The following is a 25342-nucleotide window of genomic DNA, read 5'->3' as shown; positions in this document are numbered from 1 at the left end:
ACTCGCCGGCCCGAGGGCCTGTATGTGCCTCCCAGCCCCACCACCTGAGACCCTCGGTCGCTGGCCCTTCCGGCGGCAGCGGCCGGAGCGAGTAGGAGGTGCCGCGAACCGCCCCGCCTGTGCTCAGCTTTGTTGGGCTACGTCACTTCCGCCGCGGTCCCGCCCCCAGCATGTCGTAACCCCGGGCAACGGCCCGGTAGGCAGCGACCTGAGTCGCCCTTGCCAGCAGGCCAGGACTAGCTGTCGCGCGGCCTTCCATCCGCTCGGCCCCACAGGTGGGTGTGAGCGGCCATTTCTCCACCACTCGGGCAAGGCCCAGGACCACGGCAAAGGCGACAGAGCGAGAGGCCCTCCGTCGTTAGAAAGGAAGCTTCCCACTGATGCGGGGAAGCGAAAGGCAGAGGAACTAAGGGCCGGGGCTGCCCCCAAAGCGGGCGGGGCCTGGGGCGGTGGGCGGGGCCTGGGGCGGTGGGCGGGGCCTGAGGAGGAGCCGTTGGGAGCGGAACCCCTTAAGGGCGGGTAGACGGAGGACGGGGAGGAATTCGAAGGGGCAATCCAGGACGCTTTTCTGAATGGGATAGCTTGAAAGAAGGGCAGGCGTCTTTGTGGCACGGTAGGAACTGGCGAAGGAAGGGGAAGAGCTAGATGAGGAAAATTCTCCTGGAATAAGGGGAGGAGTCTGATAGGGAAAGGGGTGTGGTTTGCAGGAAGGGGCGGGGCTAGATGAAGAGGTGGAGCCGAGCGTGATGCGCCTGAGCTTTACGGGTGACAGGTGGAGCGCGTGTGTTGTGCTTTGCTGTGGACTGTAAGCTGTATGAGAGAAGACGGATGCTGCTTTAACTTTTTATTCTCAGTGCTAGGTACTTAGTGAATTCATTAATGTGAGTTGAAAAAGGGGAAGAGTTTGAGACTGAGATTGGAATAGATGTGGTCTGATCAGGAGGGATTGTGTAGAAACTGCGCTCCTTGGCATCATTCTGTGAAATACTTGAGTTTCCTGTGACCTGTAGGCATATAACAAGCAGAAGGCACATATAATTAACAAGGAGGATAAAATTTATACTCCTGGAAATATGAACAAATTGTGCAAGTTGGGTGGCGCAGGTGCTTAACTTTGAGACAAAGGTTCAGCTCCTTCCAGTGTGTTTCTAAATGCGACTCCCAACTCATTTGCCTGTAGAAACTATGTTACAAATGATCAGGATGCCCAGGTCAGTCTTCAGGACCTATTTAACTGGTTCATATAAGTGAAGATTGGTCCTGTATTAAGAAACTTAACTTCCACCATGGCTAACAGTATTTCTAATGATTATTCCTTCATTCAGCATAGGTTGTTAAGGACCCGACCCACAGGAACGTTCATTCAAACTCCAAATGAGGCTGCCAGAAACTCATCTTTCCTTGGTTGCAATTTAAGATTCCTTTAAATCTATAGCTTGTAGGAAGAAGAGGGTGTGTGGCACATTGGAGAGCCAATGAGAAGTTGGGGCAAGGTGATAAGAAGTTTTGAGAGATTACCATCTATCTGCTTTTGACATAAACAGCTTGCGTTTGACTTAATACCCTGGGCCTTGGTTTCTCCTTGTCCATCAACATACCCCCGCCCTTAATGGATTAGGAATCTGTCAACCAGTTATAGGAATCTACAGCAAGATATTTGTAATCTGACTATATAGACAGACTGGGAAACATGTGGCACAGTCTATTTTCTGGCAGACATAATTAATCAACCCCAGAATTTTTTCCTGCTATAGTCAGGTCATAAGATCCTTCTCAATACAACACTCTAGGTAGCCACTCCTCGTTTGGAGTTGACAATTCAGAATTTTTTTTTTTTTTTTGAGACAGTCTCACCCTGTTACCCAAACTGGAGTGTAGTGATGCGATCTCGGCTCACTGCAACCTCTGCCTCTCTGGTTCAAGCGATTCTCCTGCCTCTGCCTCCCAAGTAGCTGGGAGTACAGGCGTGAGCCACCATGCCTGGCTAATTTTTGTATTTTCAATAAAGATGGGGTTTCATCATATTGGCCAGGCTCGTCTTGAACTCCTGACATCAAGTAATCCACCGGCCTCTGCCTCCCAAAGTTCTGGGATTACTGGTGTGAGCTACCGCGCTCGGCCAGAATGTATTCTTTATCCCTGATCTAGACAATAGGTGTTTTAAAAAAAAAAGAGAGAGAGACATCAACTTCTATAACTCTTGGTAGGTTCCTCTAAAAGAAAAAGACTATCTAAATGGATGGATCTGGAATCCTGTAGAAAAGATTTAGAAACATAGGCCAGATCATTGCATGGGGAGTAAGGTAAAGGTGAATTTGCAGCTAGTTGAATAATTAGCAAATGTCCAAGTGAAAGGGATACCCAGAGGGCATTATCCTTTACCCATACTTCTCAACGTCTTTATCTGTGATGTAGATGGAGATACAGAAGGTATCCTCGTCAAATTAATGGAGTCATCAAGCAAGAAGGAATGGTCAAACTGTGGGAAGTCAGAGTTAGGTTGTGAACTATCTAAGCAGGTTTAATAATGGTCCAAAAACAAAAGGGGAAATTTTACAAGGATCTGATGCGTTTGGAGTCTACATCTAAGTAAAACAAAAAGAATAAAGAAAAAGAAAAAGAGAAAAGAAAATCAACAGCATGGTTACGGGGTAAAGAAGACAGGAATTTTTAGCCATTCGTGTGAAAAAAAAATCTAGAAGTTGTAGTTCACCTCAAGCTCAGTGTTAATCAAGATTGAGTTATAGGGTTGGGTGTGGTGGCTCATGCCTGTAATCCCAGCACTTTGGGAGGCCGAGGCAGGCGGATCACCTGAGGTCAGGACTTTGAGACCAGCCTGGCCAACATGGCAAAACCCCGTCTCTACTAAGAATACAAAAATTAGCCGGGCATGGTAGCGGGCGCCTGTAATCGCAGCTACTTGGAAGGCTGAGGCAGGAGAATCGCTGGAACCCAGGAGGTTGCAGTGAGCAGAGATCGTGCCACTGCACTCCAGCCCAGGTGACAGAGCCAAGACTCTGTCTCAAAACAAAAACAAAAACAAAGGCCAGGCGCAGTGACTCATGCCTGTAATCCCAACACTTTGGAAGGCCAAGGCGGGTGGATCACGAGGTCAAGAGATTGAGACCATCCTAGCCAACATGGTGAAACCCTGTCTCTACTAAAAATACAAAAATTAGCTGAGCGTGATGGCGTGCATCTGTAGTCCCAGCTACTCAGGAGGCTGAGGCAGGAGAATCTCATGAACCCAAGAAGGAGAGGTTGCAGGGAGCCGAGATCATACCACTGCACTCCAGCCTGGCGGCAGAGCGAGACTCTATCTAAAAAAAGAAAATAAAAGAAAGAAAAAAGATTGGGTTATACTGTTTAAAAAATATAGTAACTTTGTTTAATTAATAGATGTAGATTTCAGATCAAAAGGAGTCAGATTTCAAAGTAGACACTTCTAGTCAGACCACTTTTGAGGTATTGCTTTCAGTTCCAGGCACCACATTTTAAGAGACAGGTAATGTTGCATTCTTAAGATGATGAGGAACTTGAGATTTGTATCTGACAAAATGATAGCTGTCTTCAGATGTTTTCAGATTTGCGTTTGAGAAGAATACCCAGAACTGAGGAACAAAATTTGCAGGCTTGCGGATGACTTAATTTGAGATCGTTCAAATCTTTAGAGCTTCCAATGGAAAGAAAAAAAATTCTTGTGAAGTTATGAGCACTCAGTCATTGAAAGTACTTAGGCAGAAGTATTTAAGCTGAATTATTACTGCATTAGTTTTCTGTTGTTGCTTTGTTCTCTGTTTAAGATCTCCTAAGTCATCCAGTCTAGACTCTTATTGGAAGAACCAACATCCAAGATCGTTCAGACTGTTGGCTGAATTCAGTTTCTTGAAGTTGTAGAACTGAGATCCCTGTTTAATTCCTCATTGTAAACCAGGGTCTTTTCTCAGCTCCTAAATGCCATCCACATTCCTTGGGGTGTGACCCCCACTTCATCAAAGCCAGCAACAATACATTGAATTCCTCTTGTGCTTTGTTTTTTTGTTTGTTTTTGAGACGGAGTCTTGCCCCGTTGCCTAGGCTGGAGTGCAGTGGCGCAATCTCGGCTCACTGCAAGCTCTGCCTCCCGAGTTCACGCCATTCTCCTGCCTCAGCCTCCTGAGTAGCTGGGACTACAGGCGCCCGCCACTGTGCCCAGCTAATTTTTTGCATTTTTAGTAGAGACAGGGTTTCACCATGGTCTCGATGTCCTGACCTCATGATCTGCCTGCCTCGGCCTCCCAAAGTGCTGGGATTACAGGCGTGAGCCACTGCGCCCAGCCTTCCTCTTGTGCTTTCTATCTCTGACTTCTGCTGCTGCTAGCTAAGACAGGTTTGTTTTAGAAGACTATGTCATTTGATTAGGGCCACCCAGATTATCCAAAATAATACCCTATCTTCAGGTCAACTGGTTAATAACCATAATTACATCTGCAAAGTCCCTTTTACCATGTTATATAACATATTTGTGGATATTATATTTCATCCTATTCACCCAGGGATTAGGGTGGGAAATCTTGAGGGGAGAGAATTTGTAGAATTCTGCCTACCACGTTACCTTTCAGGAACTTTCTAGAAGAGCTTATTGCAGCAGATATTTTTATGCATTTTTCTCTCCATGACCATAAATTAACCTTATATGCTATTAATTCTGCCTCTAATCAGAGTTGTATCTTTGAATTAAGCATATTTTTAGTCTTCCAAAGATATGGAGCTTGTGTTCCTGAGGCTTTCAATCTCTAATAGTCACCTTTTAGCCTGAATTTATGGTACATACCAATCTGGCTTTACACAGAGTAATAACTACAGACATCTGTTCCCTTCTATAGTAGTAAAATACTTTATGTTTTATATTTTCCTATTGTGAAACAGCAACTGTATTTTCCTTTTTTACCTGAAACTAGTCCTTTTCTGCTAGCATCATGTGACTTCGTATATGGTAGCTATAATTTAGAGGACTAAATAGCTAGTTCCCTTTAGTATGTAACTCTTCATGCAGTTTTTTTTTAAGTATGTTATAATTGGCTGGGTACTTTGGGAGGCTGAAGTGGATGGATCACTTGACATCAGGAGTTGGAGACCAGCCTGGCCAACATGCCAAAACACCGTTTCTACAAAAAAAATACAAAAATTAGCCAGGCATGATGGCGCACGCCTGTAATCCCAGCTACTGAGGAGACTGAGGCTTGAGAATCGCTTGAACCTGGGAGTCAGGGGTTGCAGTGAGCCAAGATCATGTCATTGCACTCCAGCCTGGGCAAGAGAGTGAGACTCTGTCTCAAAAACATAAAAATAAAATTAAAAAAATAAAAACTAGGATTGGCGTGGGGGCTCACGCCTGTAATCCCAGCACTTTGGGAGGCTGAGATGGGTGGATCACCTGAGGTCAGGAGTTCAAAACCAGCCTGACTAACATGAAGAAACCCCATCTCTACTGAAAATACAAAATTAGCCTGGCATGATGGCGCATGCCTGTAATCCCAGCTACTTGGGAGGCTGAGGCAGGAGAATAGCTTGAACCCAGAGGCAGAGGTTGCAGTGAGCCAAGATTGCGCCATTGCACTCCAGCCTGGGCAACAGGAGTGAAACTCCATCTCAAAAAAAATAAAAATAAAAATAAATAATAAATAAAAAGTATGTTATAGCTAGTTTCTTTTTTCTTTTTTTTTTTTTTTTTGCATTACATGAACAACCCCTCAGAGTCAGAGTCCCACCTGGCCTTGTAATCTCAGCTCTGACACAAGCTCTGTAGCTGTACTTACCTGTGTAGGACAGACTGTGGTGTAGCAACAAACAGTTCCTCAAATCTCATGGCTGGAGTAATTAAGTTTTTTCTCATCCATACACAGTCTGATGAGGGTTTATGGGGACATTTCTCAAAGCTGTGACTCAAAATCTAGACTTCTTGCATTCTGTGGTGCCGCTAACTCAACATGTGACCCCCAGGGTCATTGTGGGAAGAGAAGAGAGAACTGAAGGAGGCCGTTACCTATTCACTGCCTCACCCAGGAAGTGACACACACATTAGTTCCATTCACAGTCTGTTGACCAGGCTAGTCACAAGCCTCTAACCCAACTGCAGTGGAGGCTGCAGTATAGGCAAAGACAGTGGCTCTTTGGGCAGCAGTAGCGGTCTCTCACAGTGATGCTGGAACATTCCTCACCTTCCTGCATTTGTTTTCTCATTTATAAGATGGTACCACTAATAAGTTATTCTCTTAGAGGCTCAGTATATGTACCAGTTACACTGTGCAATGACTTTTTAATTTTTTTTATTTTTGGGGTTATTTACTTATTTATTTAGAGACAGGGTCTCCCTCTGGGGCCCACGCGATCCCCCACGTCAGCCTCCCAAGTAGCTCGGACCACAGGCACACACCACCACGCCTGGCCATTAAAACATTTTTCTAGAGATGGGGTCTCTCTGTGTTGCCCTGGCTGTTGTCAAATTCTTGAGCTCAAGTGATCCGACTGCCCCAACCTCCCAAAGTGCTGAGATTACAGGCGTGAGCCACTGCACCAGCCTGCATTGACTTTTCTTTTCCCAGCATTTGTATCTTAACTGAAACCAGTGTTTCTTTGTCTTGGAAGTGTTCGTTTCCAATATTATAACTTCTCTTCCCCTGCAGCGATTATATTTTCTTCTCTGGCATTTTTTACCCTTGATCACAGATAGTCGGTCGCTCTTATTGGTTAGTGATAACCTGCCACATTTGACTGGGCCACTTGGAGCTTCCCCATGTCACTGGGAGTGGAGCTTTGGCATTCTGAATACGCTGATCTCTAGTAAGGAGCAGTCGTGTCAGGAACCAGGTAAGAATGTTCCTTTCACTCTTAGTGGGGCTGGACGCAGTCTCACGAGGTCAGAACAGATATAACTCGCCATATCACCACTGTCTGATTGGCACTGGATTCCCAGGCACAAGTATGTCCATACAATATAGTGAAAAGTAGTACACATGGACTTTGGAGTCAGAAAACCATGGCATGGTGGTTCAAGACATGTCTGAAAATTATTTGATACTTCTCCCATACAGAAGAAGAGTCTGTGCCCCTTCCTCTTGAATGTGGGCTGACCCCAATTGCTGATAAACCAGTTGAGTCCAGCAGTGAAACTATACATGACTATAAGTTATTATATAGAAGTGAAACTATAGAGTGACTTATAAGATCATAAAGTTACTCGGGAGGCTGAGGTAGGAGAATGGCTTGAACCTCGGAGGCAGAGCTTGCAGTGAGCCGAGACCACGCCATTGCACTCCAGCATGGGCAACAAGAGCAAAACTCTGTCTCAAAAATAAATAAATAAGTAAAAATAAAAAACAGGAAACCCCCAAATAAAAGCTGTCCAGTTTTAAGGTTTATATTTATATCTGTGATCCGTTGTGAAGTGTTTTTGCATATAGACGGTTGTCACAACACCATTAGTTGAAAAGACTGTCTTCTGTATTTAATTATTTGTGTGCCTTTGTTTAAAAAAACCTATTGGCCATGTTTTGGGGGATGTATTTCTGGATTCCTTATTCTGGCCCATTGACCTATGTGTCTCTTCATTCACTAAGACCATACTGCTTTGATTACTGTAGCTTTATGGTAATTCTTAAAACTGGATAGTGTGGGCCGGGCGCGGTGGCTCACGCTTGTAATCCCAGCACTTTGGGAGGCCGAGGCGGGCGGATCACGAGGTCAGGAGATCGAGACCATGGTGAAACCCCGTCTCTACTAAAAAATACCAAAAATTAGCTGGGCGTGGTGGCGGGCGCCTGTAGTCCCAGCTACTCGGAGAGGCTGAGGCAGGAGAATGGCGTGAACCTGGGAGGCGGAGCTTGCAGTGAGCCAAGATTGCGCCACTGCACTCCAGCCTGGGCGACAGAGCGAGACTCCGTCTCAAAAAAAAAAAAAACTGGATAGTGTGACTCCTCCACTTAATTCTTCCTTTTCAAAATGTTTCAGCTATTCTAGTTCCTTTGCCTTTCCCAATAAATTCTAAAACTGGCTTGTCAACGTAAAGAATCCTGCTCTAGATTCCTATTTATATCATCTCGATATTCATCAGTGCACTCTTACAACTTCTTCTTTAACCTTTCAATCTATTCTTGGGCCTTTGTATTTTCATATAAATTTTGGAATCCAAAAATTTGAAAAAGGTTTTTTTTGTTCTGTTTCGTTTTTTTTGAGACAGACTGTCACTCTGTCGCTTAGGCTGGAGTGCAGTGGCATGATCTCGGCTCACTGCAAGCTCCGCCTCTTGGGTTCAAGCAATTTTCTGCCTCAGCCTCCTGAATAGCTGGGATTGCAGGCGCCCACCACCAGGCCCGGCTAATTATTTTTGTATTTTTAGTAAAGACGGGGTTTCACCATCTTGGCCAGGTTGGTATTGAACTCCTGACCTTGTGATCCAACCGCCTCGGCCTCCCAAAGTGCAGGGATTACAGGCGTGAGCCACCGCGCCTGGCGAAAAAGGTTTTAAGAACAGCATTTTAATGTTTTAAGTCCAGTCTTATCTTCCCAAAATCTAGGACTTCCCATTCCCAGGAAATGGTCCAGGGAGTCTGATTCTATTTTCAATGATGATAAATGTCCACATTTTAGCTAGCGACATTCACGGTACATGTGGGTCATTTTCTTTGTATTTCACCTCTAATGATGCCAGATTAATGTGGTACCAAGACAGTGTGATCAGTCACCAAAATCTGGCTTCTTACTCCTGGAGATATAGAAGGAAGTATTAGCCCTGCTTCTCCTTAAAGTTAGGCAATGTCTGTGATTTGCTTCAGGCTAATGACATGTGAACTGAAGTCAAATGAGTGACTTTCGGAAAGAAGCATCTAAGAGCCATGTTTGCTGTCACACTCTGCATCACAGTTGGCTGTGGTTTCCAACGACGCAGGCAGCCTCCATCAGTTCATGCTCAGAAGTGAGGACAATGTGGAACAGAGTCCCAGATATCATACAATGAACCTGCAGCATGAGTTAGAAAGAAGCCTATGTTTTCTTAACCACTGGAAAAGAAATAGGGCTGCTTGTTATTACAGCCTATCCTTGCCTGTCTTGACTAATGCTAGGTAGTCGAGACTGAAGGACAGTACTCCTCCTAACTCAAGTGTACCCACTGCAGCCTTCTTCAAAAAGAGCCTGGCAGCTTGAGTCCTATCTGGGGCAAAAAAACATAAACCAAAAACAAGCAAACACAAAATCAGAGTTCTATTTTTTTTTTATAAATCCATTTCTAACCTCATTTTCATTAAAATAAAGTAGCCACGTTACTACCTTCTTTATCAAAACAATATGAAGGGCCAGGCACGGAGGCTTATGTTTATAATCCCAGCACTTTGGGAGGCCAAGGCGGGTGATCACCTGAGGTCAGGAGTTCATCACCAGCCTGGCCAACATGGTGAAACTTCGTCTCTACTAAAAATACAAAAAAAATTTGCTGGGCATGGTGGCATGCACCTGGAATCCCAGCTACTTGGGAGGCTGAGGCACAAGAATCACTTGAACCCAGGAGGTGGAGGTTGCAGTGAGCCGGAATCATGCCACTGCACTCCAGTGTGGGCGACAGAGCAAGACTTGGTCTAAAATATATATATATATACATACACACATGTATATAAAAGAAAGGCTGGCCTCATGCCTGTAATCCCAGCACTTTGGGAAGCCAAAATGAGAGGATCGCTTGAGGCTAAGAATTCGACACCAGCTTGGTCAATATAGTGAGACCCCATCTCAAAAAAAAAAAAAATAATACAAAGAAATACAGATGCCCTTTCTGTACTATATGGCATAGTCATTTCTTCTGCTATCCCTTCACTTCTTTTCAGCTATCAGGCCTTTGGAAATTTCTTTATGTTCTTAGTCGGGTGGTGTCTTTCCACATAGGTTTTTCTTTGGGCAGTGTTACTTATTTGTAAATAGGAGATACGTTCAGTGTTCTCAGTTTACACTGATTTCTCCCCCTTTTCCAATTTTAACTTTATACAACACACAACAGAAAACGTGTCCTTTTGCTGTATTCAAATGGTATGCCTCTGCTGTTGACTGTGGTAGCTTAATGGTTGTCTTTGTTCATTTTAAGAGCAAGACACTTCATACTCTGAATTATAGATTGGTTAGGGTGTTAAAGCTACATTCACTTTGCCAGATGTACAACAAAGGAGCATTTGATAGTCTGTGTACTTCTCAGTTCATTAACAAATTACATGATCTCAATATAGTGTCACAGATCCAAACAGTAATGTCTATTCTTTTCTGCATTTACACCTGTTCCTTTGGCCATTCAGTAAATTCAATGAGAAGGCCTTGTGTACTGTGACTTAAGAATAATTGGACAAATGTTTCTGGAGTTCCTCTAAATCACTTTTATAAACCCTATTATCTCATGTCATATCTTTTTTGTACATCTGTGTTTGTTTGTTTTTTTTCAATAAGTCCTTGTTCAAGGTCTTCAACTTAAAATGACACAAACCATGTTATCTGTTCATTGATTCATTTATTTGTTTGGGAGGCTGAGACAGGTGGATCACCTGAGGTCAGGAGTTCAAGACCAGCCTGGCCAACATGGTACAACTCCGTTTCTACTAAGAATACAAAAATTAGCCCTGCATGGTGGTGCATGCCTGTAATCCCAGCTACTTGGGAGGCTGAGGCAGGAGAATTGCTTGAACCCAGGAGGCGGAGGTTGCATTGAGCTGAGATCGCACCAGTGTGCTCCAACCTGGGCAACACAGTGAGTGTCTCAAAACAAAAAAACAAAACAAACAAACAAACCACATTTATTTCAGTTTGCTTAAGGTCAAAATTCATCGTACCCTGGCTTCTATCATTATTCCACATTTAATTTCTTGGAGCTCTCCGATAACATCATGGCTTTAAAAGTTTTATTACAGGAAATTTCATGCTTACATAAAAATATAATAGTACGATTAATCCCCATGTCCTCATACCCATCTACAACAAACAGAACTTAAGGGCACTTTGGTTTCATTATTCCCTCCCTAACCTCAACCTCACATTATTTTGAAGCAAATCATATTCTTGGTAAAAGAAAATAAACCACTTTACAGTTCTTTGGCTGATCATTTCCTTTTTGTGTCTGTCTTTCAATGCTACTAGAAAAGATAATTTCTGGATTATGGTAAATTTCCATAGGCTGTATTTTTTAGACTCTCATTCACCATCTTTATTTCATTTCCAAATATCTTAAGTTCTTTGATCAGTTTTTCTTTGGGTTTATTCTTGTTTATCCAGACGTGCACTTTGGGGGCTTGGGTCAGAGTCAACTATTTCTTTTGTACATGTTGGTTCTAATCACTTTAATAGCTTGTATAATAGAGTTTAATACCTTCTGGCCTACATCTTTGAGCTTTCCCGCTTTGTGCTCTAAATGCAATTTTAGAGTTGCATCTGCAAATGCGTCTCCATGGCAGCATCTTCACTGTGATCTTTGTGTTTTCTTGATGTGGTGGAGAACGTTAGTATGGACTTTGATGTGTGCTTTATCCTGGTGATTCTCAAACTGAATCAGGTTGTGAAGTTCAATGGAAGCCAAGAAATGGGACGGCATGAGCTCTTGATTTATGTCAAATCTGTAAGTCAGGCATGATTTTACTACCAGAAAATATTATATGAATATAGATGTCTGCATTCCAACATAAAAGTAAAGCTGCATACAAATTACAAGGAATCACACATCCACTCTTTTCTTTGATCTTCTGTTGATTCTTGTCCATTTCTGTGTGTCATCTGCTAACATGAGCTGGAAGACAAGAATGGGTAATAAAACTTGAGAGTTACAAAAAAAATTAGCCAAGCGTGGTGGCAGGCACCTGTAGTCTTAGCTACCTGGGAGGTTGAGGCAGGAGAATTGCTTGAACCCGGGAGGCAGAGGTTGCAGTAAGTTGAGATCATACCACTGCACTCCAGCCTGGGCAACGGAGCGAGACAAACAACAACTTGATAGTATGTTTAGAGAAGGGAAAGTTAAAATACAACTTTTCTATCCACTAACTGAATTTCTTTTTTATTAGGAAAAGACCACCAATATTCTCTTTTAGTAGTGGACGGTCTTGATCCTGCCTGAAGTACACCAGCGTTCCGAAGGTGCATCTGTTGAACCGGTATGCAGTAATCTGACCTTTTGATTAATAATACTGTGTTAACTGACTCAGGGATGATTCTTAGTTTTGAGTCACAAGGAATCAATATAGTTCCTTATGAACCCTCATGACATAAGTAAAGTGCTTATAAAAATGTAGTGTTGGCCAGGCACGGTGACTTACGCCTGTAATCCCAGCTACTTGGGAGGCTGAGGCAGGAGAATTGTTTGAACCTGGGAGGCAGAGGTACAACTTCCAACTTAAAATCATACAAAACTTACTCCAGTAAATTTTGTCAGGAGCTAAGATCACACCACTGGACTCCAGCATGGGCAACACAGTGAGACTCTGTCTCAAAAAAAAAAAACAAAAACTAAGCCTATATGAAAAAGTCAAAATGGTAATTAAACAGATTTGTCATAAGAAGTACTGATCTCTTCCTAAATAAAAAATGAAAAAAACTAGTTTTCTGGCAGGGGTCATGTTTGGCTGAGAGAAAGCAAGGAGTGGGTGTCCCCTGTGGCTTCTGTCTTACCACAAGCAAGGAACTTCTTGAGAAGACACTGGGTGCTTATTAGCACTCAAGCCAGAGCTTTGGTGGTCACTGCTCAGGTATTCTAGTTAATTTCTACAGCCTGTGGGGTCCACAGGAGGAACCCCTATCTGTAGGAAGGTATCATGCTTTTGCCTTTTTTTTTTTTTTTTTTTTTTGAGACGGATTCTTACTTTGTCGCCCAGGCTGGAGTGCAGTGGCGCGACCTCGGCTCACTGCAACGTCTGCCTCCCAAGTTCAAGCAATTCTCCTGCCACAGCCTCCTGAGTAGCCGGGACTACAGGTGTGCACCACCACCCCTGGCTAACTTTTTTGTATTTTTAGTGGAGATAGGGTTTCACCGTGTTGGTCAGGCTGGTCTCAAACACCTAACCTCAAATGATCCGCCCAGCTTGGCCTCCCAAAGTGCTGGGATTACAGGCATGAGCCATCGCACCCAGCCAATTTTGCCCTTTTTATAGATGAGCAAACAGACCCAGAAAAGTAAGTCATTGCTCAAGGGACACAGCCGGTAAATAGGACTGGAACTGTTCAGCTATTTGGCTCTGATCAGGATTACAACTTTCCAGACCCTTTGTCTAGATTCTAAATGCCAAGTGAATTTTCCAGAAAAACATCCTTTAATGGTAGATAGTGTTATCACCATCACCTACTGTTTTACTTTGCTAGGGGTAATGACAATGTACCACAGACTGAGTGGCTTAAACAACAGAAATGTATTACCTCATAGGTCTGGATTCTCCAAGTCCAAAATCAAAGTGTTGGCAGGGTTTGTTCCTTCTGAGGGTTGTAAGAGGAGACTGTGTTCCAGGCTGCTGTCTTTGGCTTATAGATGGCCATCTTCTCCCTATGTCTCTTCATATCTTATTTATTTATTTATTTATTTATTTATTTATTTATTTATTTATTTGAGACAGAGTCTCGCTCTGTTGCCCAGGCTGGAGTGCAATAGTGTGATCTTGGCTCACTGCATCCTCCACCTCCTGGATTCAAGTGATTCTCCTGCCTCAGCCTCCCAAGTAGCTGGGATTACAGGTGCGCACCACCACACCCAGCTAATTTTGTATTTTTAGTAGGGATGGGGTTTTGCCATGTTGGCCAGGCTGGCCTTGAACTCCTGACCTCAGGTGATCCATCAGCCTCAGCCTCCCAAAGTGCTGAGAATACAAGTGTGAGCCATCGCTCCTGGCTGCCTTATCTTTCATACTGCCAGTGGTTGGCAGTGGATGGTTTCGTAATATTTGTTCTCAGTCTATTCCTGAATGTTTCTTTTTTTTTGAGACGTAATCTCACTCTCTAACCCAGGCTGGAGTGCAGTGGCCAATCTGAGCTCACTGCAACCTCTGCCTCCTGGGTTCAAGCGATTCTCCTGCCTCAGCCTCCCGAGTAGCTGGGATTACAGGTGCCCACCTTATTTTTAGTAGAGACGGGGTTTCACCATGTTGGCCAGACTGGCCACAAACTCCTGACCTCAAGTGATCCGCCTGCCTTGGCCTCCCAAAGTAATTGCTGGAATTACAGGCATGAGCCACTGCGGCCGACCGTATTCCTGAATGTGTCTTGAAGATATTTCACCTGAGTATTGAATTGCTTTTTTTAAAAAAAAAATTAATATTAAAAACGAAGTTCCATTCATGTTTTCAAACAGCAAGAAGATGTTAAAAACTTTAAGCAGCCATCACAGTAATGGATCTCTGTCAAAAAAATGAGACTGACTTAGAAAATGGTGAAAATAATGAAATTCAATGCAAAGAAGAAACAAAACCAACCTATACTTGTCCAGATGGAAGAAGTGAAAAGAATCATGTTTATTGTCTTCTCGATATCAGTGACGTTACACTGGAAGAAGATGAAAAAGCCAAAGAGTTTATTATTGGAACAGGATGGGAAGAGGCAGTGAGTATCTTTCTGAGTCACAGCTTTTCTATCTCTTGCACATCAGTGTTTTGGTGCAAGCCTCTTTTTTCCAAAAATAGTTAATATTACCAAAAAATGTGGAATCAATGACATGTAGAAACCCTGGAATCGAGGTAAAATATTACTGATGATAATAGCAGCACCTACTGTGGGTATTTATGGCCACTTAGTATGTGGACAGCACAGTACTAGGTGCGTTGGAAGTGCTTTGGATATATTAATTCATCTAACCTCTCAGTAGCCATATGAGGCAAGTTTTATTCCCAGCTTCACTTTGTGGATGAGTATACTGAGTCACTTGGAAGATAAAGTAACATGCTCGAGATCACCCAGCCAGTAAGTGGCCAAGGCAGGGCTTGAATCCAGGTCTCCTGGACTCTAGAACCCTGAGCTCCTTAACAGCTGTGCTGAACTCCCTGAGAGAACTGAGGCTTCTTTCCTAATGGGTCTACTCAGAACTCTGTGGGTTTTTGTTTTGTTTTTTTTTTTCCTGAGATGGAGTCTCTGTCTGTCGCCCAGGCTGGAGTGCAGTGGCGTGATCTTGGCTCACTGCAACCTCTGCCTCCTGAGTTCAAGCGATTCTCTTGCCTCAGCCTCCTGACTAGCTGGGATTATAGGTGCCCACCATGCCCGGCTAATTTTTGTATTTTTAGTAGAGACAGAGTTTCACCATATTGGCCAGGCTGGTGTCGAACTCTTGACCTTAGGTGATCTGCCCACCTCAGCCTCCCAAAGTGCTGGGATTACAGGCCTGAGCCGCTGCACCTGGTCTGCAGGCTTACTCTTAAACAATTCTTAGAATCAATAATAGAATCCTATATTTAAAACTAAAAGAAAACTAAAAAAATAAAAGCATAAAACGATAAGAAAACTTGGTCTAATCCAGTGATTAAACATAGGATTACCAGATAAACAACACCTAATTTATCAGTGTAAGTATGTCCAAAATGTGGTCCTGTATTTTTATCTGGCAACCCTATTTTAATGGTGATCTCTGTGGCAAGATCAGCCAGAGGACTCTGGGCGTGGATGGGGAGTAGGTAACCCTGGGTACGCAGGGCTCCTCTGCATTCCAGGACCTGCCTCTGCTCCTCGGTCTCCCTGCAGCCTCTCCAAGCAACAGTGTTCCCCGGGTATGGGAAGCAGAGACTGGCGGTGCCCGAAATCCTTGTTGGTGGCACAAGTATGAACGGTTTTCATTTTATTTTAATAGCTTCGAATTTAAATGTGCATTTGAAAAGAAATATAGTCAGCACATCAAAGTGGCCATTTACAAATACCATTCATTAGTATTTTAGGATTAACAAATGCCCTCGCTAGTATTTAGGATTAACAAATACTGTTACAAATACTGTTACTGCTCTGTAGGGGTGACAGTAGGTATTACACTTTTTTTCATGCTTTGCAACTTTGAAGGAATTTTTTTTTAAGTGAATGAATTTTAAGAAAATTATTGGTGGGGGAAGGGGTAGTAAAAAAATAAATAAAAATAAGAATATTGTTTCACATAAGGCTGCCAAAATGGGAATGTGGCCAAAATTGGAGCAAGGACAGTTTGGGCCCCTCGGCTGCAGGAGTAACATGCTGCTTTGTTTGCAGGTCCAAGGGTGGGGAAGGACTTCTCCAGCTGCCTGCATCTGGCCGAGGAAGATACCAAAACAGGCGAGGGTAGGGGAAGGTGCCTGCAGCGACTGCTTGGTGTGTGTTAACCTCTCCCACTGGAGCCTCGAGACGAAGCCTCCTACTGAGGGGGGCCCAGAGAAGGATCAGAGCAGCCCCTCCCAGACTCAGGCAACCCCCCAGGGCCCCAACACTGCTTCCAGGGCGATTGGCAACGTCTGCTTTCCCACCTACTTTGGAGCAGAGAAAAAAAGTCTGCAAATCAAGGAGTTTATTTGGTGCAACGAAGACCGGGCCATCCCCAACACTAATAGGGGCAAGGCCCTTGGGAACCCCAGTGGAGGGGCCCACAGAGGGCTGTCCATCCCAGGCCCCCTGACTTCCAGGGCTCTCCTAGTTCTGCCTCCCCTGAAGGCTTCACTTTCAAATGCCTTGGATGTTCTGGGTAAGAAGAGTAAGAACTCTTTCTTGCAGTCAGAAGAGAAGGTGCTGAGTGTGGAAAAGGATGGCTGTGTGGCTTGTGCATATGACTTGAAAACAGCAGATGGGAAAGGTGAAAAGAGACCCAGTGAGCTGGCCAAACACCCTGTGGTCAACGACACGCCATCTTCCCCTTCCCCAGCGGCCCGGACATCCCTGCTGGCCGATCCGGAGCAGTGCTGCCTGCAATGGTCCCTCCTGTCTGAGAAAAACCTGGCGTGCCCTCCAGACCCCAGCAACATTCGCTACCTTGCTGCCTTGCCGCTTCTGCAGAAACGGGGAGTGCAAAACTACAAATCCAAATTAAAAGTCAAGGAGCCAAGATCTCCTGTGATCACTCAAAAGCACGTTCTCCCAAAGGCCAAGCAGGAAAACAGGCCCCAAATGCTGGAAACCAAAGTTTTCCCAAGACCTCTCTTGCCGTCTCTCACAGTGAGCAGAGTTGTCATTCCCGTCTCTACCCACAGGATCCTCTGAGCGGTCACGGTAGAACCCCTGGGAATAAGCACTGCTTGAGATGCAGCCATCCTTTCTCTTTCTTCTCTCTCATTTACCACCCACCTCCCACTCTCTTTCTCTCCTCCCCGTCAATCTGTCTTTCCTCTTTTCCTCCATTTTTTTTTTTTGTAGTACAACCGAAGAAAACTGAACCTCAGTGGATGGGTTGGGATTTATTTTCTAAAACACCATATTCATGTGTTACCTGCTTCTGCTACTTAGCCATTCACAAAATGCCAATTGGTCATGCCAGCCCCGGCCTCTGCCTGCCTCATGTCCACTCCCAGCAGAAGCCATGCAGAAGATGGGGAATCCAAAGGGCCTCCTTCCCTCCATGCTGGCCCCGGCTCAGCCCAGAGGCGTCTGGCAGGTGTCCTTTCTGCCCCACCCCTGTGCCTCAAACTAAGTATACTGGGCTGGTTTAGACCAAACTGCCTCCTGATCTTTTGAACGAAGCAGGTGTCTATCTACTGCCTCATTTGCTCTTGCAACAAAGATCTGAAGAATTGCTTTAATAGAAAACTCCAGGCCGGGTGCGGTGGCTCACGCCTGTAATCCCAGCACTTTGGGAGGCCAAGGCGGGCAGATCACCTGAGGTTGGGAGTTCAAGACCAGCCTGACCAACATGGAGAAACCCTGTCTGTACTAAAGTAAAAAAAATTAGCCGGGCATGGTGGCACATGCCTGTAATCCCAGCTACTCAGGAGGCTGAGGCAGGAGAATCGCTTGAACCCGGGAGGCAGAGGTTGTGGTGAGCCGAGATCGTGTCATTGTATTCCAGCCTGGGCAATAAGAGCGAAACTCCGCCTCAAAAGAAAGAAAAGAAAAGTAGCTTGTGTCCAGGACGTCCAAGGCATTAGAGACCCTGTGTGTCCAGGGTGTCATACCCTCAGATTGTTTCCGTGTACATACACTATCTATCGTCTCCTGCATGTTCAGGATGCCATATCCTCAGATTGCACCCTCATACTAATCTCTGTGTGGAAGTTTTAGCTACAGTGCTACAGAATCCAGCCTGGGAAGCAGGTTAAGAATAATTACTTTCTGGGGCCGGGCACGGTGGCTGACGCCTGTAATCCCAACACTTTGGGAGGCCGAGGCGGGCGGATCACGAGGTCAGGAGATCGAGACCATCCTGGCTAACACGGTGAAACCCCGTCTCTACTGAAAATACAAACAATTAGCCAGGCATGGTGGCGGGCGCCTGTAGTCCCAGCTACTTGGGAGGCTGAGGCAGGAGAATGGCGTGAACCCAGGAGGCGGAGCTTGCAGTGAGCGGAGATATAGTGCCACTGCACTCCAGCCTGGGTGACAGAGCGATACTCCGTCTCAAAAAAAAAAAATTACTTTTTGGGGAAAAATAAAAAGATCACTGTGATTATCATCCCACATGCTTCCTCTGGCCTTACTTTGCATCTAATATTTGGGAACCCTCAACCCCAGATACTTTTGGAAAGGGGCTGTTACATTCTCCCTGTGTCCTTCCTCTATCCTCATTTTACCCCAACTCATATTCCCACAGTTGCATCTAAATTAAATGACAGTTGTAAATGAGTTATATTTTAAATGCCAAGTGATGTTGCTATGTAGGCACATGTTCTGATGAACCGTTCTGTGATACGAGTAATTATTAAGCTGCTTTGTAATTACATAGTTTGAATTTGCTTAAGGTAGGTTGGACTTGAACTCTGGATTTCTCGTCTCCTAAACGATGGAGTAGACAGAATATAGGACTATATTTGTAAATATCTGCTTCCATAGTGGTCTTTGTAATGTCTTGTCTGTTTGCCTAGGGTTTTGTTTTGTTTTGTTTTGTTTTTTTGAGACAGAGTCTCGCTCTGTCACCCAGGCAGTGGCATGATCTTGGCCCACTGTAACCTCCACCTCCTGGGTTCAAGCGATTCTCTTGCCCCAGCCTCCCAAGTAGCTGGTATTACAGGTGCCCACCACCACACCCAGCTCATTTTTGCGTTATTAGTAGATACTGGGTTTCCGGAGGTTGCAGTGAGCCGAGATCACGCCATTGCACTCCAGCCTGGGCAACAGAACAAGACTCTGTCTCAAAAAAATAAATAAATAAGAATCCAAGGCCTCTTCCCAGACATTATCTCTTTTAATCCTGCAGGGGAATCGGGGATCATTTTCCTCTTCTAACCCAGGGAGAAATTGTTCAACAGAGGGTTGGGTTTGGTCAGGACAGCATTAAGGTTTGTAGCCTGGGTTTCTGAAGGCTCAAACTATATTTCACAGGTTGGGGACGTCTGAAGTACTAGGTGGAAAATATCACATAAGGCAGGAAGGAGGGTTCAAGAATGTCGTTTCTTCCTTTAAGGTAGGAACAATTTTCAGAAACAGAATGTGGTGAAGATGACCAGTTAATAATGTATGTTGAACTCCAACAGAGATCTGTGATTTTCCTGAATGTACTGAGTGGATCATATATAACAAGCTGGATAATTTCCCTCTAGTGAATGACTGACTGTTTAAAATTGTATGGAAGTCTTTTGGCCTGCGAGCTGGCATTTGGATATTTGATGATGGGTCTTTACTCTTTAACGGGTTCTCAAAACTTAACTTTGCAACTTGTCAACTAAGGTGCTCCTTGCTTGGGTCCAATCCATCTTAATTCCCTGGCCTTTTTCCTCATCTGGTTTTGCGTGTATTTCCACTGTAGCAGTCTAAATACTATCACTGTGCAGATTAAGGCATGACTCTTGTATGGAATTTGTGCATACGGAGGTGTTCCAGGAAAAACTTTTCAAGTTCAATCTCCTAGATCAAAAAGCATCTGTATATTTTCTTGGACACAGTCTCAGGATAAATCCAGTATTCACTGCAGTAAGTAAAAATAAGAACCATCTTCCTTTTCCGTAGGAGTTGAGAACAATTAGGATGTATATTTTTTAGTACCCCAGCTTTGCCACTGAGCATTTCTGCCTTTGCCTATAAAATGAGGGAGTAATGTCTGAAATTTCCCTAGTTCTGTCATTTTAATGCATTTAACTTGCCTGCAAACATTATTATTATAGAGACTCAAAATGGTGAACAGTTGTTTCTGTTTCAGGTTTTTTTTGTTTTTTTTTTTTGTTTGAGACGGAGTTTCACTTTTTTTGCCCAAGCTGGAGTGCAATGGCGCAATCTCGGCTCACTGCAACCTCCGCCTCCTGGGTTCAAGTGATTCTCCTGCCTCAGCATCCTGAGTAGCTGGGATTACAGGTGTGCGCCACCATGCCCAGCTAATTTTTGCATTTTTAGTAGAGAGGGGGTTTCACCGTGTTAGCCAGGATGGTCTTGATCTCCTGACCTCGTGACCCACCCGCCTCGGCCTCCCAAAGTGCTGGGATTACAGGCATGAGCCACCATGCCCGGCCTGTTTCGGGTTTTGATCAGTCTTGCTCTGGATCCTGGCCTTTCTAATGTGAAAAAAAAAACAAACAAAAAAACCCTAAATGAATTTCAGTTTATCCATTTCAAAAGATGATGATAATAAAAACCCTGAAGAAATTTTAGTTTTTTTTAACCTAAGACTATGGGGACTTAACCTTCTCTACCAACACATATTTTTTTTTTTGAGACAGGGTCTTCCTCTGTGGCCCAGGCTGGCCTGATCTCAACTCACTGCAACCTCCGCCTCCCGGGTTCAAGCAATTCTCCTGCCTCAGACTCACGAGTAGCTGAGATTACAGGTGGGCACCACCATGCCCAGCTAATTTTTGTATTTTTAGTAGAGACAGGGTTTCACCACGTAGGCCAGGCTGGTCTCAAACTCCTGACCTCAAATGATGCGCCCACCTGCGCCTACCAAAGTGCTGGGATTACAAGCATGAGCCACCACGCCCGGCCCCAACACATTCTAAACAATATACATAACTTCTTAGAGGATTGAATGGGAGGATTGAATGGCCCAGGTAGGTGCTGTATTTACAGCAATGCTGAAAGCCACCCCATCACCTGGCCTATCTTTAGGACAGGGCTTTTCAGCTTTGGTACTATTTGGGGCTGGATCATTCTTTGTGGTGGGCCTGTATGTGCTCTGTGGGATGTGTAGCAGCACCCCTGGCCTTGACATCTTAGATGCCAATACCACCCCCAGTCATGACAACCAAAAATGTATCCAGACTTTCCCAAATGCCCCTTCAGGTCAAAATTACCCTAGCCGAGAACCGCTGCTTTAGGGAATTAGTAATTTGGAGCCCACCAGCTTTGCGGCAGCTTCTCTGACAGCTTTACTTATAGATCAAGCAGGTGCCTTGGTACAGGTGTGAAGGGAGCTGGGGGAACGCCCAGCTTGCCGCCTCCCAGAAGGCATATGTGCTCTCCATTTTGCGCTGGTCCTCTAGGGTCTCCCGGTGGCACCTGCCTAGGTCCTTCCTAGAAAGAAGCAAAGAAGCAGCTATAAGTCTGCTTTTTTTTTTTTTGAGATGGAGTCTCGCTCTGTCACCCAGGCTAGAGTGCTGTGGCACGATCTCGGCTCACTGCAACCTCCCCCTCCCGGGTTCAAGTGATTCTCCTGCCTCAGCCTCCCGAGTAGCTGGGATTACAGGTGCCTGCCACCATGCCCAGCTAATTTTTGTATTTTTAGTAGAGACGGGGTTTCACCAGGTTGGCTAGGCTGGTCTCGAACTCCTGACCTCCAGTGATCCACCCGCCTCAGCCTCCCAAAGTGCTAGGATTACAGGGATGAGCCACCGCACGCTGCCAAGTCTGCTTTTCTCTGAGAAGAGTCTCTCAGAGTAACAGGAGGGCCCATTCAGTCAGTGACAGGAAGAGTCGTGGGCATTCTCTTTTCCCATCTTCAGGAGAATGTGCATTACTGGTTTGGCAAGGTTTTCAAGATAAGTCGAAGATGTTAAATTAGTGTATTTACACTTAATGCTATTATTCAGAATTCTCTGATGCTTAATACTCACTTTTCCACACTCACTGCTTGGGCTGAACAGGTGTAAATATGAAGAGGCAGCCAATACTATGTGGGATACACCTTAGCAGGCACTGGCAACCTGTGCTTCATATGTATATGTCAAAGTGGCTTTTCTCTCCCGTTTAGCTTAAACTACAAATCTTCCTCCCCATGTATCTTTTAAAATGAAACAGTTGGCTGGGCGTGGTGGCTCATGCCTGTAATCCCAGCACTTTGGGAGGCTGAGGTGGGTAGATCCCTTGAGGTCAGGAGTTCGAGATCAGCCTGGCCAACATGGTGAAACCCTGTCTCTACTAAAAATACAAAATTTAGCCAGGCATGGTGGCACATGCATGTAATCCCAGCTGCTTGTGGGGATGAGGCAGGAGAGTCACTTGAACTCGGGGAAGCAGAGGTTTGCAGTGACCTGAGATCCCAACACTGCACTCCAGCTTGGGTGACAGAGCGACAGTCCGTCTCAAAACAATTAAAAAAAAAAGTTTCTCTACTTATTTTATTTTTTGAGGCAGGCTTTCTCCTGTTAGCCAGGCTGGAGTGCAGTGGTACCATCACAGTTCACTGCAGCCTTAGCCTCCAGGGTTCAAGCGATCCTCCTACCATAGCCTCCCTAGTAGCTGGCTGTACAGGCACACACAACCATGCCCAGCTAATTTTTTTTTTGTAATTTTTGAAGAGACGGTTTTTGCCATATTGCCCAGGTTGGTCTTGAACTCTTGAACTCAAGTGATCCGCCTGCCTTGGCCTGTCAAAGTGCTGGGATGACAGGCATTAGCCCCCATGCCCAACTAGTTTTACCAATTATTAAAACTTGAGGAGAACTAGCTTGAAAATATAATATAGTTTCTTATTTTCAGCACCACACAAGGGTTATGACGATTCACTAAGCCTTTATTTTTTTTTCCTTTTTATCTGCCCAAGAATAACCATGATCACTAAACCCCTAAATGTGAAAGAACTGTTAGTGATTTCATTTGTTCCGATCTGCATGTCCTCTGAAGATAAATCCGATATGGAATTTGGGATAAATACCACTGCTTTATTACTGTTCATGACTCTATTTTAATTTCTTTGGCTATTCAGCGAAATCCTCATGACTGACTTCTCTAAATTTCAGGAAAGTAGGATGTCAGAGGAATACTTGGCATTATGGTAGTATTTAGAGAACTTTAACTCTGAAGCATTCTTACTAGTTAGGCACATATCTTGTAAGAGAACAGTGATTTAAATCCTTTAAATATATACCACATGTTGGCCAGGCACGGTGGCTCATACCTGTAATCCCAGCACAATGGTAGTCTGAGGTGGGTGAATCACTTGAGGTCAGGAGTTGAAGACCAGCCTGGCCAACATGGCAAAACCCTGTCTCTACTAAAAATAGAAAAATTAGCTGGGCATGGTGGTGCATGCCTGTAATCCCAGCTACTCGGGCAGCTGAGGCATAAGAATGGCCTGAACCCAGGAGGTGGAGTTTGCAGTGAGCTGATATCATGCCACTGCATACCAGCCTGGGCAGTAGAGTGAGACACTGTCTCAAAAAATAATAAGATATATCACATGTGGCCGGGTGCGGTGGCTCATACCTGTAATTCCAGCACTTTGGGATGCCAAGATGGGTGGATCGCTTGAGGTCAGGAGTTCGGGTCCAGCCTGGCCAAGATGTATATAGATATATATATCTCACGTTACCAAAAAAGAAGGTGCAAAAAAATTGATACCAGCTTGCAATTCATTAATAGTATTAACTCTAAAATACAACAAAACTAAAAATATTTCCGTAAGCTAAAATAAGACAATATAGAGTAAATAATTCCTAATGCATAATTTGCCAAAGTTTGGTTGGCTTCCCAAAATTGAAATCTTAATTTTGGTGGGCTCACTTTTTAAAAAGAAAAAAGTTTTTTATTTTTGTTGTTGTTGTTGTTTGCTTGTTGGTTTTTAGAGACTGGTTTCATCTACCAAGGAAAAAGTGATTGAGGGGAGTCTTCATGGTTGAATGTCCTTTTGTCATACTTCAGATGCATTGACTTCTGCCACATTTTCATTGCAGCATGGTCTCTACATTTTCTGAAGTCATTACATTTCTTGTTACAGCACAGTAAAAAGAAGATAAAGTAGGAGAGGGATCAGTTTCACATTCAGTCCTAAGCAGCAACATGGTTGAGATGTAATCATAAAAGCAAATATTTCACCCAGGACATGGAAAAGCGGTGGATCACCAGAATGCAGAGAGTCAAACGCTGCAAGCAGAAGCAGTAAGAAGACGCCAAGTTTGGAGCAAGGTCTTATTTACACCTGCCATGGTCATCAGCTTGCTCTTTTAGGTCTCCCCAACCCAACCCCCAAAAAGGGGTTATATGCAGAGGTAATATAATATATGTACTTTTGAAAATAACAAAGTCACCGTGGAGATAATTTCAAACAATTTATTTTCATTTTCAGATATATTGGACTATTTCACTGATGTTAAAAAGAGTATGACTTGTTTAAATTTTTTGTTGTTTCTTATTTGCAGCCTAATGTTCTGTGATAGTAACTTGCTTCCAAGTAAAGTACGAAAAGTTAGTGGAGTGGCCATGGCTGTGGTGTCTCATAGGTGAAACTAGACTATTTTGGAATGCGTGGAGTTAGAACAAAGTTTTTATTTTCTTATTAATTAGTAAAGCAATAAATAAAATTGTCTTACTAATATTTATTAGTTTTTGTTCTGTTATTTATTAGTAAGGCAATAAAACATTTAGAGTTTTTTCTGGAGTTTGTTGAAGAAACTGAATATTGGTAGTGTTCCACCTATGGCATAGACAGTGCTGCTTTGACTGATTCACATAGCTTGGGCCTTGCTCCTTTCAAGCAAGCTGATTTTTAAATGCAGTGCCCCTGTGAACGTCAAGAACACCGACAACCTGAGAGCCCTCCCTGTTTGTTTTCTAGCTTGCGTCTCTGGATATGTAAGCTGAAATATCACCGTATCTTCTAATAAATACCGTTCCAACAACTGAGAGAATCCTTTGGTTTTAAACATTGAAAAACAATGTAGTCATCATCTTGGCCTTAAGAACATTTTACTGCTAACACCTTGCTGAAGAAACTGGATTAAAATTCATGGCCAGGCGCAGTGGCTCACATCTGTAATCCCAGCACTTTGGGAGGCCGACGTGAGTGGATCACCTCAGGCCAGCATTTCAAGACCAGCCTAGAGAACATGGAAAAACCTGTCTCTACTAA

At 44.1% G+C, this 25342-nt stretch overlaps 1 protein-coding gene across 2 annotated transcripts; it reads left to right on the top strand.

Annotated features, from left to right (window-relative positions):
* The first annotated feature begins 144 nt into the window (after positions 1 to 144).
* Positions 145 to 24808, top strand: C2H16orf46 (chromosome 2 C16orf46 homolog). 2 transcript variants are annotated; one of them, XM_003272470.2, is made up of 4 exons: positions 145 to 275; positions 14333 to 14580; positions 16201 to 17133; positions 24212 to 24808. In XM_003272470.2, exons 2-4 carry the CDS (start codon positions 14371 to 14373, stop codon positions 24233 to 24235), a joined length of 1167 nt encoding a protein of 388 aa, XP_003272518.1. In that variant the 5' UTR covers positions 145 to 275; positions 14333 to 14370; the 3' UTR covers positions 24236 to 24808. The 2 variants fall into 2 exon arrangements, with proteins under 2 accessions (XP_003272518.1, XP_012360895.1); XM_012505441.1 differs by lacking the exon at positions 24212 to 24808 and adding an exon at positions 12063 to 12152 and having other exon boundaries at positions 16201 to 17356.
* Positions 24809 to 25342: the final 534 nt, after the last annotated feature.

Source organism: Nomascus leucogenys, chromosome 2 (genome assembly GCF_006542625.1).
Source record: "Nomascus leucogenys isolate Asia chromosome 2, Asia_NLE_v1, whole genome shotgun sequence".
Classification (NCBI taxonomy): domain Eukaryota; kingdom Metazoa; phylum Chordata; class Mammalia; order Primates; family Hylobatidae; genus Nomascus; species Nomascus leucogenys.
This window is presented reverse-complemented; position numbering and strand designations above follow the sequence as displayed.

Excerpts from the sequence above, each read along its gene's own strand:
- C2H16orf46 (XM_012505441.1), top strand. The coding sequence starts at position 14,371 with ATGGATCTCTGTCAAAAAAATGAGACTGACTTAGAAAATGGTGAAAAT. Across the intron at positions 14,581-16,200 it reads GAACAGGATGGGAAGAGGCA|GTCCAAGGGTGGGGAAGGAC; the intron begins GTGAGTATCTTT and ends CTTTGTTTGCAG.